General features: G+C 36.2%; 1 protein-coding gene across 1 annotated transcript; it reads left to right on the forward strand.

Annotated features, from left to right (window-relative positions):
- Nucleotides 1-15,399: 15,399 nt before the first annotated feature.
- On the forward strand, nt 15,400-21,194 carry LOC111441933. Its single transcript, XM_023079125.1, has 7 exons — nt 15,400-15,769; nt 16,370-16,543; nt 16,618-16,710; nt 16,786-16,854; nt 19,794-20,000; nt 20,492-20,617; nt 20,726-21,194. Exons 1-7 carry the CDS (start codon nt 15,506-15,508, stop codon nt 20,882-20,884), a joined length of 1,092 nt encoding a protein of 363 aa, XP_022934893.1. The 5' UTR covers nt 15,400-15,505; the 3' UTR covers nt 20,885-21,194.
- Nucleotides 21,195-22,337: the final 1,143 nt, after the last annotated feature.

The following is a 22,337-nucleotide window of genomic DNA, read 5'->3' on the forward strand; positions in this document are numbered from 1 at the left end:
TTTGAAATTTCGAAACAATTCCTTACTTGGAGACGAATGGAACGATGCACCTGAATCCAAAATCCAGGAATCAGCTGCGCTGTCTACACTAAGGATTAAAACGTCCTCAGTATCTTCTGTTGTATTTATAGAATCATCATCATCTTCAGATTTATGATTATGCTTCTTCTTCAGTTTTGTACAATCTGTTCGAAAGTGTCCTCTTTCCCCACAGCTCCAACACGTTACATTGGGTTTGTTTAGAGATTTTCTCCGGTTCTTTGATTTTGATCGCCCATGTTTGTTTGAGCTTTTTGATTTACTTCTTCCCCTTCGATCAACACTGAGAGCATTGCCTGATGAATCTCCAGTTTCTCGTTTGCGAATATTTTCGCTGAGAACTACATCTCGAATTTCACCAAACTTCAGTTTATTAGATCCTCGGGAACTGCTGATTGCGGCAACAACAGTATCCCATGACTCGGGTAAGGATGACATCAAAATCAACGCTTTAATTTCATCTTCGAAATTAATTTCCACCGAACTCAGTTGACTTATGATCATATTGAATTCATTTATATGATCAGCAACAAGTTCACCTTCAGACATTTGTAGATTGAACAATCTCCGCATCAAATACACCTTGTTCATAGTTGATGGTTTTTCATACATATTTGATAGCGCTTTCAATAGATCTGACGTTGTCTTCTCCTTGATAATGTTGAACGCCACGTTTCTGGATAGCGTCAACCGGATCAGCCCCAAGGCTTGTCGATTCTTGAGCTTCCACTGCTCCGTGGTCATGGTATCCGGCTTCACCCCCAACAGAGGTTCGTGAAGATCTTTATAATACAGATAATCTTCAATCTGCATCTTCCAGAAACCGAAATCGGATCCATCGAACTTCTCAATTCCAATCTTTGAACTTTCCATCTTCACAGATCGTGGTGAATTTTGCCTGGCTCTGATACCAGTTGTTAGGATCGCACAACAACGCACACGCTTGATCTAGATGAACACAAAGAACAGTATACAGAAAATTGCAAGGAGAACTCTAGCTAAAAGGATTTTTTTTTTTTTTTTTTTATTGATGACTTCAGGTATGTACAACAAGAGAGAGTACAGATAATAGAAAGTACATTTTTTAAGCTCTGCGGACGGGATATATATATTGTTCAGTCTACTATATATAGCTTTACCAGATTTAACCATCTACTATATATAGCTATTTACCAGATATATCTAACTTTACCATATATGGCTTTACCAAATATGGCTTTACCAAATATAACTTTACCGGATATAGCCGTTGACCAAGCTATAAATACAGTGAGCAGATTCCATAACCTAACAACTATTTCCATATCCTCGTAATTTATTTGATTATAAATAAAGAACTTTCACACACCATTTAAGTGTGTTGGATTAACCAAACATTCTCATGGTATCAGAGCCATTTCGGTTTAACAACCCTGATACTTTCTTTTCAATGGCTTCTGAATGCTCTACTATTCTTCTTCACCACCACGGTTGGCTTTCCCGCCGCAAGCGGAGCCAATTGATTATTCTTCAGCTCCACCCTATTGACCTCCAAATCATACTTCGCCATACTCTGTACATACAATCTCACCTTTTCCAACCCAATCGATTTTCCCTTAACCAACATAGCCTTTCTCATTTTCTTCCCAATCAACCCTTCATCCTTCACAGAAACCCGAATCTCAGGATCCTCATCAGTGTTCTTTTCGGAAATATACGGAATCTCGATAAGCTCATCGACCTTCTGCAGATATTTACCTTTGGAATTTGGGCACCGCACTGGCCTCTTTGCCAACCAAGTCACCGTCGTCCTTCTCACCAAAATTGGCTCCTTCACCCACTGTGACGACTCTTCTGGCTTCAACATTGTCTTTGTCCCTTGCTCTAGGTTTTTCCTTCTACTTCTTGGGTCAGACATATTCTCACCGGAGCTAAGGCAGCATCGTCGCTGAGTGACGATCCCTCTTCATGGGTTAGACATATTCTCGCCGAAGTCAAGGCAACATCACTGTTGAGTGGCGATCCCTCTGCAGTTTTCGTTGGCCAAGAAAGTGTTTCTCTACGCCTCCTCCAAACCAGGTTGTCGACATTTTCACGAAAAGTGTTTCTCAACCTCTCTTTGAATTTTTTAGATCTAAGCTTCATGTTCGTTCAAATCCGATACTTAGCTTGCGGGAGGGTGTTAAGGATATTTAGTACTACATTATAGTTTACCGTATATATTGTTTGGGTTTTATGTCCTAAAACTCATAGTTTGTAAACAAAGATATATTCTATTTTCAATAAAGTTATTATTGATGTTTATTCAGTAAAAATTGTTATTGAATAAAGTGAACTTTACGATCATTAATCTAAATCCAATAAACTAAGAACACTCTAGCTATAGTATGATTACTTGAACTATATGTAGAGACATAAGAGTGGATCAAGTTCAAGTATATAGTCAAAATGATCTATAGTATAAGGATAAGGCTGAGTACCTTATTCTGGGGACACTATGGATGCGGCCCACTTTTGTATATGATATAAACAATGTGATCACTAAATTGTGCATGTGGAGACATGTGAGTGGGGGCGTCCTATGCAATGAGTATTGCATAAGATCGGACCATGAAGAAAACCACTCTCACTTTATAAAGTCGTTTACTGTTGAGACTGATTTTCTTTTCATTCGATAACCTAGGTAACTCAGTTTTAATCCTGAGCTAACCATGAACTCCTGTTTATTCGGAATTATCCTTAGATTTGCATGGGTGAGAGTGGCTCTAGTTCGCCGACTCAATAGGCCTCCCATTTCAGGGGTAAGACTGGGTGAATGGCTGGGAACGTGGGGTGCAAGACGGAATTCACTCCTACCCACTTTTAGGGATAGAAGAAAGGTAGTTCCCTTAAGCACTGACTCCAGGTCTTGAACAAGGGGCCCCACCCTCTCATTGGCCTGAGAGGGATTCGGTTTACTGGTTGGACCACAAACCAATTGTTCATTAGAGGATCAGTGAGACATAAGGAACAAGAAGTAACTTCAGGGGTAAAACAGTAAATTGACCCAGCTCTAGTTACGAACAACCTGTGAAGGATCGACTTACTAATCATGGTTATATCAGATGGACAGAAATATATCTATAGTGAGGGGAGTGCAACTACTAGGCTATAGTGGAGTGTCCTAGTAGTTAACGAATGTTGGTTAACCAGGTTAATGAGTTTAATCGGTTAATCTTGGATCATTGGAGCCCATGATCTATAGGTCCATTAGGTCCCTCTGCTAGCTCATATCGAACTAAACCATAGAACAGTGTGACGAGTGAGTTCGAAGTGTTCGAATTCAAATTAGGGAATATGCGTTACATATATACGATATATTTAACCGCAATTTTGTTTTATTTACGAATTAAACGAAAAGAGAGAATTTGAGATATTTAAATAAGATTTAAATATCTTAATCAATTATGTGTCGGAATTGATTGCGATTGGCATTTGAATTAATATTAAATATTAATTAAATAGTTTAATTAATCATTTAATGTTACTTTAATTTGAAATTCATTATTCAAATTAATTATTGAATTAAAATGAAGAAAGTCAAAATGTTGACTTTCATCTAATGGAAAAATCCATGTTAGTGGAATTTTGAGGTGTCAAAATTTGGTTTAACCAAACTTGCATGTTTGCCAAATAAACCCCACAAGTTCGAGTGGAATTTTGAGTGTCAAAATTTGATTAACTCAAACATGCATGCTTGCCACATAATCCCAAACATTTGAGTGGAATTTTAAGTGTCAAAATTTGGTGATATGCAAACTTGACTCTTTAAATAGAGTGATCATGATACTTGGAAGGGATTCTTCATCTTGATGAAAAACCTTGAGAAAAACCTCTCACAAACACACTCTTTCACATATACAAAATTCCTCCCAAGTTTAGTCACTCACCGGATCCCACAATCCCGTTCTAAGGCCGGAGGATAGTGGAGAAGACACTAGTGGTGGTTCGAAACCGGTTCGTGAGGCAAAAGGAGTTTGAACTACAAAAGGTTAGTATTTAAACTCATTAAGTTTTAATACTTATGAACATGCTAGTTATTTACAATAATTGATGTTCTAAAAGTGCCTAAGATCCAAATTGCTTCCGCATGTGATTATATTAACACCATCATACATCATATTTGATATATCATTATAAGGCAAATATCTTCCTTGTATCTTTACATATATTGTTCATTCCATTTATTACTATTTCCATATCCCTGTAATTTATTTAATTATAAATAGAGAACTTTCACACACCATTTAGGTGTGGTGGATTAACCAAATATTCTCAGACTCCATTTCCGAAAAATGGGTAAATGGAGAGCAACAAAAAAATTGGACTAGGAAAACATTGAAATTGATAAAAACACAGCCAAAGGAGGAGGAATCACAGAGGAAACGACTGAACCGATTGCTGAAACAATTGAACTAGTTGCTGAAAACGAAGAAGGGAAAATCACGGAAGAATCGACTGAATCGGTTGCTGAAACAATTGAACCAGTTGCTGAAAACAAGTTTCTAGTAACTATTGCACCAGATTTGACAATAAGGGAGGGGAGAAATCGACATCCACCTGTTTGGTTAGCAGATTCCGATGAAGGCTATGAGAAAAAGGGAAGTGAGGAGATGGTGTACGAACTCTAAAAGACTCTTTACAGATTAAAACAAGCACCTAGAACCTGGTTTAGTCGAATAGAATCCTACTTCATCAAGGAAGGATTTAAAAGCAGTTATGAGCAAACATTCTTTATCAAGAGGAAGAGAGGATAGAAAATTGGCAATGTTGACTTCTGGCACGAGAGGAAAACATCGACGAGTAAAACCGGGCCAAAGGAAAATTTCTTAGAAGAAAAAAAAAACTGAAGAAAAAGAGTGAGAAATATTTGCTGAAGACATTTCTTATTTGGGATATTTAAATATCAAATTATCCTAAAATAGAAAAAGTAAATGCCTAAAGCTCTTCCACTACTTCCCATTTACTTCAATTGTGTGGGTTGAACGTAAAAAAAATAGTTACCTAACAAAAAAATTGTTAACTAAAAATCAGGGATCACAGTCAGTCGGTAGGGATTTATCTAACGGGCAAAGATGAAAATTGTGCAAAAGTAGATGTAACTTTGTATAAACAAATAGTGGGAAGTTTGATGTATCTCACAGCTACTCGTCTTGATCTCATGTTTGTTGTAAGTTGAGTTAGTGATTTAAATGGATTTACTGATAGTGACTATGCCGGAGACATGGAAGATAGCAAGAGTACTTCAGGTTATGTGTTTACGATGAGTGGAGGAGTAATAGCTTGGTCTTCTCGTAAGCAGCCTATAGTCACCTTATTGATCACAGAAGCTGAGTTTGTTGCTTCAGGCTATATATCTACTCGAAGTTCAATGATTAAGAATCCTTAAACACTAATACACTAACAACTTTGTAATGAATACCCTGACCTTCTCGAGGTCCCAGACCAGATGTGGCTGAAACTTGGTCTGAAATGTAATTGGCTCGACCTGAGAAAACAAACCAAGTACCGTGAAACCTATGCACAATGATGTTGCAAGTGGAAAAATAACAATACAAACGAAATTATGAACTTACAGCTAGCCCCTGACAAATTCTCTCTATTGTCTCACTTGCAGCAGTAGCTTTCAAAATAGCATCTTGCACTGGATACAACATCATATCCTAACGCACGCCATTTCGGTAATCCTCCATCTAGCACCCAAATTCTGTCGTGCCCAAATACTCTGTGTTGGATGATGGAAGTCCCAGATCGGCTAATTTAGGGAATGATCATGAGTTTATAAGTGAGGAATACTAACTCCATTGGACTGAGGCCTTTTGGGAAAGCCCAAAGCAAAGCCATGAGAGCTTATACTCAAAGTGGACAATATCATACCATTTTGGGGAGTCGTGTTCGTCTAACATGGTATCAGAGTCATCCCTAAACTTAGTCATTTAGATTGGCCAATAGATTGGTAAATCCTCAAATATCGAACAAAGAACTCTAAAAGAAAATGAGCCAAGCCTCCTTGAAGGCAGTAAAAAATGACTAAGACTCTAAAGGAGTCGAGCCTCGATTAAGGGGAGGTGCACTTTGTTCGAGGGGAGGTGTTGGATGATGGAAGTCCCATCGGCTAATTTAGAGAATGATCATGGGTTTATAAATGAGGAATACTAACTCCATTGTGAGGCCTTTTGGGGAAGCCCAAAGCAAAGTCACCCTTTTGTGGAAGCCCAAATCAAAGTCATCAGAACTTATGCTCAAAGTGGACAATATCATACCATTGTGGGGAGTCGTGTTCGTCTAACACTCTGAACATCCTATTTTCAATTACCAAAATTTATTTCTTCACTAATTTGTCCTTTTCGGGCTTCCCCTCAAGGTTTTAAAATGCGTCTACTAGAGAGAGATTTTCACGTCCTTATGAAGAATACTTCGTTCCCCTCTCCAACCAAGGCCCAGCGTTCTCACTGGCCCACCGCCGAGTGGGCCTGGGCCGTTACACATAATCTCTTCAAAGTTAATCGTTTATTTCTGCATCTTACCACCAGACACGAGCCTCACTAAAAAGTCCTTTGCCACCATAAACAACCACACCATCTTTGTTGGCAATGCCAAGAGCAGAGACCACAGAGCAGCAAAAGCTTCCTCGGATGGCACCAGACTTACAACTCCCAATTTGTCTGATCAAGATCAAGATCATATTAATAAGCAATGAACATATTGGGAACAGACAGAAGCATAGATATTGCAGGTTTTAAGCGCATATAAATAACGAAAACGGCGAATAGTCAAGATAAACTATAAAGTAAGCATAGCTCAACAATAATTAACATGTACTTCTTCCCTCAAGGCTCGAAGTTCGAATTCCCATACCCATATTTCTAATAATGTAAAATACTTTAAACACTCGATTAACATACAGATTAAATTATACAAACGGAATGTGCAAAAGTGGAAAAAAATCAAGGAAAGATAAAGAATTAAATCAAGGCTAGTGCACCACAATTAGCATAATTAAAGTTAAAACCAACACGAGCGGACCTTCAAGTTTGAGATTAGAATGGAGCCAATCAGGGGAAACAACAGGATCATCAGTGGTGAAGGATACAGAGGAGCATGAAAGAAGAAAATCGCCGAGTCGGATTATATGCTACATTGGTTGAGTTACTTAAACTGAAACAATTTCTTGTACGAGAACAATAATAATAATAATAAGTGCAAATTCAAAACCCCAAATACAAAAAAAAATTCAAAATAAACAAACAACTTGACTTACACAGAAAACGGAAGTAAAAATCTGGGTGTTGACAGACGGAGAGGAGAAAGAATGAACGAATCGATTAACCAAAAGAGTTTTACTCAAAAAGGTCGAAGGTACGGGTGTACATTCAACCCGACAACCCGGACCAACCCAACTCGAACTAGAAGTAAGGGTTGGGTTGGGTTGGATTAGCATTTCGATAGAGTTGGGTTCATTTTTTTATACCCGAACTTCGATTTTGAATTCATAGATAAAACCCTAGGTTGACTCAAGTCAAATTTAAATATATAAAATATATTAAGAATTTTTATTTATAATGGATTTGGCAGAGTAGTACTTTGTCCCGCCTAAAAACCTAAAAACTCGCGTGCATGGAAATTTGTTAAAAAAAATTGGTATATTAGAATAATTTTGAAAACAAAATTGTGCAATAATTGGAAAAAAAATATCTGTCTATTGATTAATCCAGCAACGAGACAGCATATTGGACTCGACATGTTTATAATTCACACTTTGAACACCACTCACAAATTTTATCTTTGTTTTGAAATTGATCAAAGTTAAAATAGCGCTCGTAAATCACTCTAGCAATTTCCATCATGTACAATCCACAATCATATCCATTCCTTTGTCAAGGTGCTTGGCATTCTATGAACTCAGTTGAATCGTAACTGATATAACTATTGACAGATTCGTGGATGGTGAATGCAGATTCATTATTCATTATGTGAAGGCTATCGTAATGCAGATCGATAATAAACAAAATTACTGCAATTGGAAAAAAAGATCGGTTTATTGATTCAATCCTAAGATAAGCTGCAACATTTCAGACCGCATATTGGACTCAACATGTTTACAATTCACACTTTGGACCACGTTAAACGACCCACAAATTTCATTTTCGTTTTGAAACTGATCAAAGTTAAAATAGCGCTCGTAAATCACTCTAGCAATTTCCATCACGTACAATCCACAATCATATCCGTTCCTTTGTCGAGGTGCTCGGCATTCCATGAACTTAACTGAATCATAACTGATATAACTATTAACAAATTTGTAGATAGCGAATGCAGATTCATTATTCATCATGTGAAGGCTATCGTAATGCATGAACAAATTTCGCTTTCTACAGTAGACAAGCAAGCTCCAATGAGATCCGCCAGAAGAGGAGAAATTGGAATTCTCGTTGACGGTGAAGAATATGAGTTTCTTCTCATGGAAGTTCAGAGATTCCATTGTGTCCATGAAAGTATCCCAGTCAAGAGCGTTGCCCAGCAAAAAAGAGATACTCGTCGGTAGTAACAGTATGTCGTCAGATTGATGTGACTCGAACAGGTAGGCAAAATAGAAATCGATGATGACATCGTTCAAATAGTTACAATCTTCTAAACTACGTACATCAGATCTTCGAAGCACGACGCCGTTGTAAATCAAGAATTTAAGATCCATTGAATGTAGGGAGAGAAAGATGAAAATAATTAAGATGTAATGAATTAACAAAATCGATAAAATAGATCGATATTTAAATAACAAAATATACATAAAATCTTGTAGTTAAATATCTTAAGTTTTATTTTTTTTATTGGTCAATATCTCTCCTATTTAAATTTTTTTAAAATTATATTTTTAAGAATTTAAATCCAGATTAATTTAAAAAATAACTGACTAAAAGATTATTTTATCTAAAATTATTATTTTTAAGAAAGCGATTAAAAATAAAATTATATATTTATTTTATAATATAACATATAGAACCTAAAATCTATAATATGTATAAATAAAATTAGTTATAAAATACAACATAATTTAGTTTTATAAAATAGAAGAAACTAATTTCATTATTTTGTTACTTAGTAATATTTATTTATTGAAAATAAATAATATCACCATAAACTAGGGGTGTACCTGGTCTGGGCCGGGTTAGATTGAGAGATTTTTTTGATCCAACCCAAAAATTCGGGTTGGTTGGATTGGTAAACCAACCCAACCCTCTATTTTCGGATTGAGTTCGGGTTGGGTCCGGGTTGGGTTGTCAATTTTTTTTTAAGTTTTATTTATCCACCATTTATAATTATTCGGATACAATCTTAGATAAAATAAAGTTCACAAATCAATCCATAATTATTCACCAAAAAAAAATCAATAAAAAACAATGAATAAAAATTGTAACATATTAACATAGTTCAACATAAAATTAATTATAAAATATAACGTAATTTAATTTTATAAAATAGAAGAAACTAATTTCATTATTTCGTTATTTGTGGAATATTTATTTATATAATGAGATATTTATTTATTGAAAATAAAAATAATATCCCCTAATGCCTAGTTACGTGAAAACCTAACAAAGATGGGTTATATGTTTTCTTGTATTCTTATCTATATATATATTCAGTTTGTGTAGTGATTGAGTTTACGGAGTGAAAGAATGTATCATGTTCTTATGACTGTCTAAAACATATATAGCAAAAAAAAAAAAAAAAAAAAATTATTTATGTACTTTAATTAATGTCACAAGGCATCAACATGTTCTTTAAGATCTTCTAAATGAATGTTCTGGTTGGTAAATTGATTCTATTTTGCCGATTAGTTACCGAAGAAAAAAAAAAACTTATTGATGTTAAATGTTTCTCTTTTCTTTTTTCTCTTGATTATTATATGTAACTCTCATATGTTACTACGTCTAAATTAATCCTTATTCATTTTCTTTCTGTAATTGCTCATTTAATACCCTTGTTTATGTGTTGAGTGTGTGTCTATATTCACTTTGAATTGCACTTTGCTCTATAACATAACATGTCTCACATCCCAATTTTTTTGGAGTGTGACTTGTGTGTGCTCAAGTGTGAGGGTGAGTTTGCAAGGGAGTGATACATTGATTCGAGTGTTGAGTGCTAAACACGAGTGAACTACATTTACAAGTGAACACATGTGAGGGAGCACTTGTGAGGTCCTTTTTTTTTTTCTTTCTTTTTACTTTCTTTTGTAGCATGGAAAATCCAAACGACAATCATAACATTACTGATGCACGATTGAGAGAAGCACAACAACGAACCATGGAAAGACTAATTCGAGGAACAGAAGAGTTGACAGATCAAATAGAAAGATTGGAATTCAAAATCAAGGTCGAGAGAGGATTCCACTACCTGTGCAATCTACCGATCAATATGAGGGAGACAATTCTGATCAACACGAGGATAATCCACATGCGGTTGGTCGTGGTTTGATGCAAGGGAGAGACCATGGAAGAAGGTATTATAATTTACAACAACGAGTTCCTTATGATGATAGAATTGATCGAAACGTGGGGAGCATCAAATTAAAACTTTCCAAGTTTTATGGCAAAACCGATCCAGAGGAGTACCTTGAATGGCAAAAAACGGTGGAGTCGGTGTTCAACTGTCATAATTTTAGTGATGAAAAGAAGGTACTGTTATTCATGGCTCAATTCAAACAATATTCTCAAATTTGGTGGGATAAATTAATGTCAAGTAGGAGAAGAAATCTTGACGCACCAATTGATTCATGGTACGAGTTCAAAGAGTCCATAAATAAGCATTTTGTTCCACAATATTTTCAACGGGACATGGATACATTGATGGATCGCCTTGATCTCGATGAGGACATGGAGGCTCTCATGGTGCGGTTTCTTAATGGGCTAAACACAGAGATTGCAGACAAGACTGATTTACAGCCTTATTTTGATATCGAGGAGTTGTTGCACATTTTAATTAAGAACGAGAGGCAAATCCAATAAAGGTCTCAACAATATTCTTCTAAAACCTTTTTCAATTCTACTTCTACATGGAAAAAGGAGAGTAAGAACATTGATTATAAGAATAGAAATCAAGAGATTAATGAGAAGCCTCAAGCTAAATTTGAGAAAGATGAGAGTTCTAGAACAGGAAAAAAAAAAAAGTAGAAAAGTCTAATGTTCGAAATAGGGATTTAAAGTGTTGGAGATGTAAAGGGGTAGGACACTGTAGTAGAGATTGCCCAAATGCAAGAATTATGACCATCATAAGGAGGGAGAAATTGTTACAGATGCTGAGGCACATGATGACATAATGAGGAAAATGATGAGAGTGATGAGTTTAGTGAAGAGGACCCTACACATATATCTTTGGTTACTCGATGAGCTCTAAACACCCACATTAAGGAGGACGGCCTAGACCAACGAGAGAACTTATTTCAAACTCGATGTCTTGTTCAATCTGTACCTTGTAGTGTTGTCATTGATAGCGGTAGTTGCACTAATGTTGTGAGTTCCATTCTGGTCAAAAGACTTAATTTAAAGACACAACTACATCCAAGACCCTACAAGCTTCTATGGTTGAGTGATCGTGGGGAAGTACGGGTAACTCAATAAGCTCTTCTTTCTTTTACTATTGGAAAATATGTTGACGATATTTTATGTGATGTTGTATTTATGCATGTTGGAGATTTACTACTGGGGAGACCTTGGCAATTTGATCGTCGTATGATGGGTATGTAAATCAATACTCTTTTACTCACAATGGTAGAAAAACTACTCTTGTTCCATTGTCTCCAAACGATGTATTTATTGATCATTGCAAACTTGAAAAGAAAAGGCAAGATGCTGATGCAAAAACAGAGATTGAAAAAGAATAAAGTGAAAAAAAAGAGTTTGAGTGAAAAGCAAGAGAGTAGCACTCGGCCTAGAGAGAGAGAGAGAAAGAAAAAAAAAAAAGTGAAAAGTCACTGTAAGCTTGTATGTTAGATCAAGTGAGGCTAGGAAGTTTTGCTCTCTAACCAGACTATTCTTTTACTTATGTGCAAGGAGTCTTGTTACTTTACTAACACGCTTAACCCTTCTTTGCCTAGTGATTTTGTTATGCTTTTGGAAGAGTTTGAAGATTTATTTTCCGAGGAGATGCCTAGTAGTTTGCCACCACTTATCATTTGGTATTAGAGCTTCACGCTCAAGATCAGATATATGTCTCCTTTGCGTTTTTTCTCAATTTGATTTATTTATTTATTTTTATCTTTTTAGTTTTTAATCGACCCAGAGTTTAAAATTCAATCTTGCCTCTATTGAAAAGTTCGAGAGGTGAAAATGAGAGCTTCATTTGTGTAAATGAGTGCAAACATAGTGGCCTAAAGTTCCTCGAGTGTATACACGCGAAAAAGTGTTGTGTGGTCCTTTGTATTTCCATAACTTATTTTTTTGCAGCATAGTTTCACAAATAGATTCGAGTACGAATTTTCTTTAAGAAGTGGAGAATGATATGAACCAAGAGACATCAATCATACAATATACTTCAATGAAAATATGAAAAAATTGTTGTTGAAATTATCAAAAGATATATTACTCAAAGAAGAATGAAACTTCATTGTTATAAATTTTGAGTGGGTTGTAATTTAGAATTATTTATTTCATTAATAGTGGTTAATTATTTCAAAAAGTACTCTTGGAAAACCTGGTTAAAAGTTTTTATTTTGAGGCTATATACAGCTATGTAGGTTGTATTTATAAATAAACTTGGAAAATATAGTAAAAGGAGCATTTGTGCTTCTCTCTAGCCAATGACTAAGTTTATTTGCAATTTTATGTAGTTTAGGTTGCATGTAAAATCATTCAAGCTTGACATAATCAATCTTGCTTGTTAGCCAATGACTAAGTTTCTTTGCAACTTTATGTAGTTTAGGTTACATGTAAAATCATTTAAGCTTGACATAATTAATCTTGCTTGTGGAGTGATTTGAATCTCAAACAAGTGTTCTTGTCGTGAGATATTTGATCAAAGAATCATTAAAGCTAGACATGATCGATCTTGCTTGTAGAGTGATTCGAATCTCAAACAAGTGTTCTTGTCTTGAGATATTTGATCAACAAGAATCATTCAAGCTAGACATTGCCGATCTTGCTTGTGGAGTGATTCGAATCTCAAACAAGTGTTCATGTCTTGAGATATTTGATCAACAAGAATCATTCAAGCTAGACATGATCGATCTTGCTTGTGGAGTGATTTAAATCTCAGATAAGTATTCTTGCCTTGAGATATTCGATCAACAAGGTAATCTGAGTCTTACTTCCCTTGTAGTGATTTTCTTATCATTGTATTAGAATTTTCCCTTGGTTTATTCTACATATCATTTGGTATCAGAGCCCTTGGACTAATTTCTACTTATCATAGGTACCCACACAGACCTGTGACATCGTGAGGGTGGGAGGTACGCTGAAACAAAGTCACAACAATCGAGATCCCATCGAAAACATCGTTTGAATTCTGTACACAAAGGAGAGATAAACGAAAGGAAAAATTGCATGGAAACTCGGGTGAAGGAGATAAGATCTAACGGATCCGGACTCAGGTTAGTCACAACCTGCAACCTAAAGCCAACCTAACCCGTAAATCCAAGCGTCCAGCCCTTGGTTCGTATCACGCCAACAACCAGATCCAATTTCCTCAACATAGGACGCACGCACTTGTAGCTAACACCGAGCGCCTCGACCTAACCTACACAGTCAACCCACTTGCAATAGCCAACCTGATACGGCTCAAGCCCACGCCTACAGCATCCCAATACCCGCGTCGTGACCCCGCGACTCGCGCCTCGACCCAAATTAACCTGCACACACATCAGCGTCGCGACCCCATGTGCTATGTGATGGGACGTGCTCGTAGCTCCACACGTGTTATATGCCCGTATATGTAAAGTGTTATGAAATGATATGTATATATTATGATACGTGAATGTTATGTTGTATGTGATGAATTTATATGTTTATGATATGATATGTTGAAGACATGCTTGGGATATGTTATGTGACTATTATGATATATGATATGTTATGTGCATGATGTGGATTGTTATGTCTAAAAGCATGAAAACGTTATGATATGATATATGTGTGACATGAATGATATGATATGATTGATATGCAAAACAACGAACTAGCATGAAACACAACCCTACGTACGCATGAAAGATATGAGAAATGATATTATATGAAGGAAGACGCTAGCGGAGTTGTATTAAATGATAATGAAAATGAAAAAATGTTGGGATCTCATGGATTGTTGGGTGCTCATGTATCATCGGATACCCCTTCTCCTTCACGACACTACGGACGCGCGCTACAAAGTAGGAGAACGATCATTATGTTTATCATAATGTTGTCATGACGGTCGTCATTCCTAACGGGTGTCCTGCATCAACAGCTATCAAAGAATGCTCGCCCGATCAAAAAGGGACCTAGGAGGTGTGCGAACCCACTAGTGGGTCCATACTCGCACGTGTGAACCATGTGCAGGAGAATTAAGTACACATTCAAATTGCTCATTTAGGAGAAGGCTAAGTAAGCTCCGCCCCCTTACTCTCTCTCTATAAAAAAACAGCCGGCAAGACTAGCCGCAGTAGGAAAATAGACTATTATGATAGGTCTCATTCATGAGATTGTATGTGTTTACATTTAACCCCGATATAGGAGTCGTTTACTAAGTCTTTCTTAAAATACTTAAGCCATCTGCTATTTTATTTTTTCAGGTAAAAGCAGGACTCTTATGTATGACTGATAGTGGTATAGCAACTAGGAGATCGTGACACATGCTTTAGATAGTTTCATATTTTGAATTAGGTTCATTGCATTTCCATTTAGTAGCATATAAGTTAGTAGAGAGCATTAGACCAAGGTCACGTAATGTTTTAAATGAAGTATTTTTATATTAAATGTTGTATACAGTAGCAACCTTAGATTACATAGAAAAATTAGGACGGTTATAGTGACCATGTGCTAGCCCATAGACAATTGGAGTACGCATGGGAGCCTACCGAGTTAAAAAGATATATTAAAAAAAAGTTAAAAAAAAAATAATTTATGAGTTGTCCATGGACTATTTTTGGGTATACGGTAAGTAATTTTTTTAATTTTTTTTCTATAAAATAAAATGTATTAATATTATTAAAAGATATATTTTTTCTTTTTTTTAATAATTTTAAATGGAAGAATATTAATAAAAAAATTTAAGTTTAAGAATATTTTTTTTAAAGTTCGAATATTATTAAAACTTTTGACTTATTATTTTTATTAATTAGCTCGATTCTTTCTCTATATGCAAGTACTCGACAACTTCCCCCGTATTGCACATCTCCCGCCATTGCCCGAATACCTCAGTCTCTCAATCGTCTGCTACTATTCTACTTTCTCCTGTTCTCTCAATCACTGTTCCATTTATGGACCTGTCTGTGATCGATCTGGCCCCGTATCTTACGGCCTCGTCGGAACTCGCCAGCGGCTCTCCGATCGACTTTGGGCCCCAACTCACTGCTCTGTGCAAGGAAGTCAGTCGGACTCTGAAAGAGACCGGCGCACTCCTGGTTAAGGACCCGAGATGCTCTGCCGAAGATAACGATCGATTTATTGATATGATGGAAAGCTTCTTTGAGAAGCCAACTGAGTTCAAGCGTCTGCACGCGAGGCCTAATTTACATTACCAGGTAAATTTGCAATTGTATTTGCGTATGAGATGTAGTTTGATCACTGGGAAAATGTAGGTCGATCGGAAGCTAGATTTTCCGTTCTTCTTGGAAAGTGTGGGTGATTTTTGTTTGTGTTTTGGATTCTTTAAAAGGATTTGAGACGAGTTTTATAAATTTTCTGCGGATTAGAAAATATGAATTCATTAATTGGTGTACAGTACTTCTTTTCAGTGTCAATCTCCCGCAACTTTGTTATTTTTCAAAGTGAAAAAAGATCGATTGATGCTTCACCACCCACAATAATTGAATTCACACTGTGAAGAATTGAATAAAAGAACTTAATACTCGAAAAAAAGATAAGAGAAAAAAGGAGGAAAGTGGGAAATAAAGTAAATGTGAACAGGAAAGAATAGAGAACAACTTCTCGAATATGTCCTTGCTTGATGTCATCAGTTTTGAACAATTCCAAATGTTGAAAGTTAACTATGTGATGAAAATTAATGCTGTCAGAAGGAAAACAAGCTTCTTAAATGAAGAAATCGATCTTTAGGTTCTTTCGTGACTGAGCTGAAGTATCAATTTTGGTTCTGATTCTAAACTTTCAAATGGAGACGCCAGGTTGGGGTGACGCCAGAAGGTGTGGAAGTCCCAAAAAGCCTGATCGATGAAGAAATGCAGGAAAAGATAAGAGCAATGCCCAAGGAATTCCAACCATTGATTCCCAGGGGGCCGGATCCCAAGTGGCGATACATGTGGAGAGTGGGTCCTCGCCCTTCAAACACCCGATTTAAGGTATTGTCATCTCTTTTACCCTTTCTTTTCTCGTTAGTTGTGCATTTCCCCTTGGATTTAGTCCTGTTGTGCAGGAACTCAATGCTGAGCCGGTTATCCCTGAGGGTTTTCCTGAATGGAAGGATACCATGGATTCTTGGGGTTTCAAAATGATATCAGCCATAGAGGTAAGTAATTGGATGAGGTTTCTCCAATTTACTAGAATGCTTTTGTGCATATTATTTAAAATCTTCTTATCTCAGGCTGTTGCTGAGATGGCAGCAATTGGGTTTGGCTTGCCCAAGGATGCATTCACTTCTTTGATGAAGCAGGTATGGTCTTTTTTGAGTATGACACGTTCTATCAGTAATCTGTTGTTATCTTTTAGATCTCCTTCCCGCCGCTATTCTCTTATTATTAGACATTTTATATTTTATATTAGATAAATGGAATCTGTTCACTCGTTAATCATGTTTTTATTTAAGAAAGAGGAGTGTTGTTCTGATTAGAAAGAATGATCCTACAAATACTTTTTTTATCTGATAAAATATGATAGGAGCATTGTAATTTATATGTGGCTACTAGTTATCGTGAGTTTCTCCAATTGCAATGAAGAAGCAAGGGTATTTCTGTAGGTTGCGGCAATTTCTTCTCAAGGAATTTCTTTACACAGGGTGTTAGACGGTTAGCTCATCCAGTTCTTTGTTACTGAAGGCACGTTGACACTGGTGCCAAGTATTACGAGATCTGGTTCAATAAAGAATTTAGAGTACTTCTGTAATGACCCTCGAATCACTGGTCGCCACGTACACTCAAGAGTTAAAAGAGTGGTAATGTTTTTTTTTTTTTTGTAAAACGGGGGAGACAAAAAAATTTAAAATTTAAATATGTATTCAAGATTGACATAAAAGTAGTTTAAAGGTAATATCAAATCAAAACGGTTTACAAAAAATACATAAACATTTAAAATAATAATAAAATGACAAGAAGGAAAACAACTCAATCTAAAGGCCCCTCTTGCCATCGCACGGCTCCACACACTCCTGCCATCAACAATGGTCTACACTCCATCTAAAAAAAATAGAATAATGTAGAATGAGTATCAAAATACTCAATAAGTAACCCACTTGTAGGCTCTTGTTGGACTTATTCCTATACACGAAAACTTAGGCTATGTGCTCGTATTTATCCTTAGTGATAGTCAAACTGTGGCTTAACATATGTACCAAACTTTGTAGGTCACCATGTAACTAACCTTCAGCATATCTCCTTTAAGGAGTACTCAATCCCTCTTAAGTTGTGTTTTCTGTTTTCTCTTGGCTCTAGGTTTCACGCATGCCTAGGTCCTTTGTTAGTCTTGCGCAAAGTGCACCTCGAGTCTGCCCATGAAAAGGCCCAGGGTAGTACTCATAAGCCTGGAGGAGCTCTTTTGCTCTATAATGATGACCGACTCCATGCATGTCTACCTACTAAGCTCTAATTGGTGAGTTCTCCCTAGTGGTGTCGAGCAACATCTACATGTTTCTAAGATCAGTAAACTACTTGTCACTATGTCTTTCCAGGCTGGAACAGTAAACTACCTGCTCATGTACCCTCCTCGAGTTAGAAAGAAAAAGTATTTGTCTTAGGAACAGTAAAACTACATGTTACTTCGTCTTTCCAAGCTGGAACAGTAAACTGCCTGCTCATGTACCCTCCTCGAGTTAGAATAGAAAAAGTACCTATCTTAAGAACAGTAAAACTAAATGTTACTTCACCTTTTGAGCTAGCCCAGTAAACTATCTGTCATTGCTCTCCCCACTAGACACCACTGATAGTACTTCAGTAGTATGTTCTCTATGACTCCCGAAACCCTCTATGGGTAACAACTAAGTCATGTGTAACAAGTAGACCCTAACCCTTGTTGGTTAGTTCACGAATAGGGGTTGCACCCCATTTGTTCCTACAAGGTACCAGGTCAACCCAGGAGGCTATAGAACTCATGACTAGGTACTAGGACCGAAATACGCGAAACAATAACTCATAGTCTATGAAAATCACAACTAGTACTCTATGGCACATAGTGATTGGCCAACTCATAACTGGGAAGTAACAGGCTATCCATGCCCTAAATCATGCATAATAAACGTATAAAGGCATACAACATGCTTATCATGTCCATTAAGTGATAATAATCCAACCTCAGCATACTGGAAAGCATAAAAGTCTATTGATCTATCAGATTTCACATATCGTGCATGCTAAGCTATATAACTATAAATAGAACTAAGTTGTAAACGGTTCACATTATCTAAGCACAATTGTCATAAACTAGGTCAAATTAGGCTCCTAATCATAATACTCAATCATTATCCTCAATCCTAAACGACTCCTATAAGTATTTTTTAGAAACTTGCTCTACATGGTTACTTACTTGATTGTAGACTTCCTAAGCTTGTTTCGGGTGTTCAAGAATACTCAAAATTTCTCCAATTCCTCAATAGGGCCTAAATTAAGTCAAAAGAATAAAACGGATGAAAATAGCTGGCTTCAAATTCATTAAAAAAAAGAAAGGAATGTAGGTCGAGAAACTAATTGTTGACTATATGTTCATCTTCTTCAACTGTCATTCTGCTTTCCATAAGCTTTCCATCCTTATTTTCTCTTTTTCTTTTGGATCTTAAAATTCCAGGTGTTACAACTTCCACCATCTAACTTTGTACTTAAGAACGTCTTTACTGTTGAAACACCTGCCTAACCTCCTCCAATATCTGGTCTTTCTTAGGTTTTCTTTTTTTCATATTATCTTACTAGGCAGGAGTTAGACACCTTTTTTATTTCCTTAATGAAAAAATCTTCTTTGTTTCATGAGCATCCTTGGCTATAGACAGTAGGAATATTTTCCAAGATATTTTATTATTTTTCTGGATGTTGGTTATAAATGCTATCATGCATCTTCTTTTTAGTTTGGTTTGGGTGTGCCAGAGAAACGTGTCGGAGGAATAACCTTAATTTGTGGAATATTGGTTTAATCCCATTTCATAAAAAAAATAAGCCCATTTTCTGTTTCATTTTTCTGTATTAGTTAGTTTTACTTTTCTTTGTTGTTTTCCATTCCTTAGAGAATCTTTTAGTTTTTTTCCTGGTATTATAAATAGGCTTACGTATTTCTCTGATGAATAATATAAGGAGAGTAATATTACTCTGGGAACAAGGCTTGTCTTCCTTAATAATCATACCCACTACTGACTCCATTTCATCTAAAAAGTTCTTTTCTTCCTTGAAATCTCAGGGACCTCATCTTCTTGCTCCAACAGGAAGTGACCTTCATCGTTATGGTCAGGAGGGCACTGTCTTTGCTGGATATCACTATGATCTTAATTTTCTAACAATCCATGGCAGAAGCAGATTCCCTGGTCTATATATTTGGCTTAGAAATGGGCAAAAAGTTGAAGTCAAAGTACCGATTGGATGTCTTCTCATTCAGACTGGAAAGCAGGTAATATAGTCATGGTGAAATATTAGGACCTATAACCGATGTTGTAGTTTACAGGTTTGTGACTCTGTTGATATACTATCTATCATTACTAAAACTAATTGTTATAGCAAATGCGCAGTTGACTTTCAAAGAAGAAAGTTTTTAGTCAAAAGCTTGATGGTTCTTTCTCAATGGTTAATACTCAATCAGCTAGTGTGTTAAAATTGACATTATGCAGCCTGAATAATCTAGCTTTTATCACAGAGTTGGACGGCTTCATTTATTACGGAGAATAATAGGACATAACATGATAAAAAGAGAGTATCATGTATTTACTTGACTGAATTCTGATTAAATCTGAATTATGATTAATCTTGTGAGAGAAGTAAGTTGCACTTTTGAGAATGGTTTCATTGGAGGAGCATGCGCTGTTTTTCTTATTACTAAATGTTTTAGAGATGTGCAATTTCCAGCAAAGATATGTACTCTTTAACTCCATTACGCTTGAGCAGATTGAATGGCTGACTGCTGGCGACTGCATAGCGGGCATGCATGAAGTAGTTGTCACAGAAAGGACAAGGGATGCAATTAAGATTGCATCAGAGCAAAATCGCAGTCTCTGGAGAGTCTCTTCAACTGTAAGTGAATCGGGTTTCATTATCATTGTTTCTTTTATATAGTGAGCAAACTGAACTTAAATTCATACTTATTCTGGAGGATCTAAGTATTTGTTTCAATGGATGTAGTTATTTGCTCATATAGCATCTGATGCTGTCTTGAATCCTCTTGGCCACTTTGCTGAATCCCCACATGCCCACAAGTATCCACCTATGTTGGCAGGAGAATATGTCGAGAAAGAGCTTTCAGTGATTAACCTGAAAGGACAAAAAGGAGAGCCTTTATAATCAAACTTCGTATCATTGTTCTACCACAGATGCCAATAGCCAACCACTACAGATTGACCGAAAGGAACCAAGGGAAATAAACTTCAGCTGAACATTTTTACAGTGCTCTGTACATTGGTCTAATTTTTATGGATCCTCCATTCATTCAAGCGTATTTTATATTTAAACACCCCCTCCCTCGCTAAGCATGTTTGAAATCAAGAACATTCTTCATTGATAATGTGCGATAACAAAAAACTCGTAATGCCAGTATAGTTGGAATACTCCATTGTTTCATGAGCTTTACATTTACAGCCAAATTGATTCTTGAGATCTGAAACTATTAACAGTGTTTCACTTGGTGCATATTCTAACTGTACTCGGCTTGTAGAAGAATTTTATTTTTTCCATTCATTTGTAACTGTCATAAAGTTGGCAGGTTTGAGTATTATTCAGGATCACAGTGGATGTGAAGATCACCAGCATCCTTCCTAATCCTTGCAGCCTTAGAGGAGGCACAAGTGATTGATGTTTTATAATAATTTAAGTGCAGATTGGAATAGAGACAAACCACTAGCAGAGAAGACCTAAGCGGACAATTGTTAGAAATCACGACTGTCCATAATGGTATGATATTTTTCACTTTGAGCATAAACTTTTATAACTTTGCTTTTAGTTTTTCCAGAAGACCTCGTACTAATGGAGATGTATTCCTTACTTATAAACTCATGATCAACCCCTCAATTAGTCGACGTGGACTCCTCTCCTAACAATCCTCTACAACAATGGATGTGCGTAATCGTGGGTTAGGATGGAGGTGCATAATGGTACGAACCACAATCTCGTATAAATTTAATTCCTTATATCCATTATTTTTCGTAATGCAAAGTTGGAGGATTGGAGAGTCATTCTATTATTGTGTGAGAAAAATGAGGTTTCTAGGCATGAAATGAGTGTCAGTTTGGATGCTTTTATTGACGACGACAAGTTTGGCTGAACAAAGCAAAGGGGAAACTTGTAGTTTCACCTTCTTTTCTTCTCTTATTAGGCTATAATGCCTTGCAGGTCATCGGTTGCTCCATACCGCCCCATGCCGCGGACCGTGGCCTGTTGCAATGATGCCAAAACTCTCGGTCAGCCTTGCCTGTGTGTGCTTGTCAATGGCCCTTCATTTGGTAAGCAATTTGAGCGTTGTTATATGCTTTCAATTTCATCCAATCCACACTGCATATTCATTTACAATTGTGAAATTCATCCAAATAATTAAAATTTTAAAAATGTTTATATGTTTTCAATCTAATGAGTTTTTAAATGGAAAATTACATTTAAAAAATAAAAGCTTCCATAAATATTAACATTTTGATAAATGTGTACAACACAATATAGGATATCAAACATGTTAAAAAAAACGAGTTAATAATAATTGAAATTGAACATAATATTTAGTCAAAATTATTTATTCATTCATTTATTA

This window comes from Cucurbita moschata, unplaced genomic scaffold (genome assembly GCF_002738365.1).
Source record: "Cucurbita moschata cultivar Rifu unplaced genomic scaffold, Cmos_1.0 Cmo_Scf00004, whole genome shotgun sequence".
Taxonomy (NCBI): domain Eukaryota; kingdom Viridiplantae; phylum Streptophyta; class Magnoliopsida; order Cucurbitales; family Cucurbitaceae; genus Cucurbita; species Cucurbita moschata.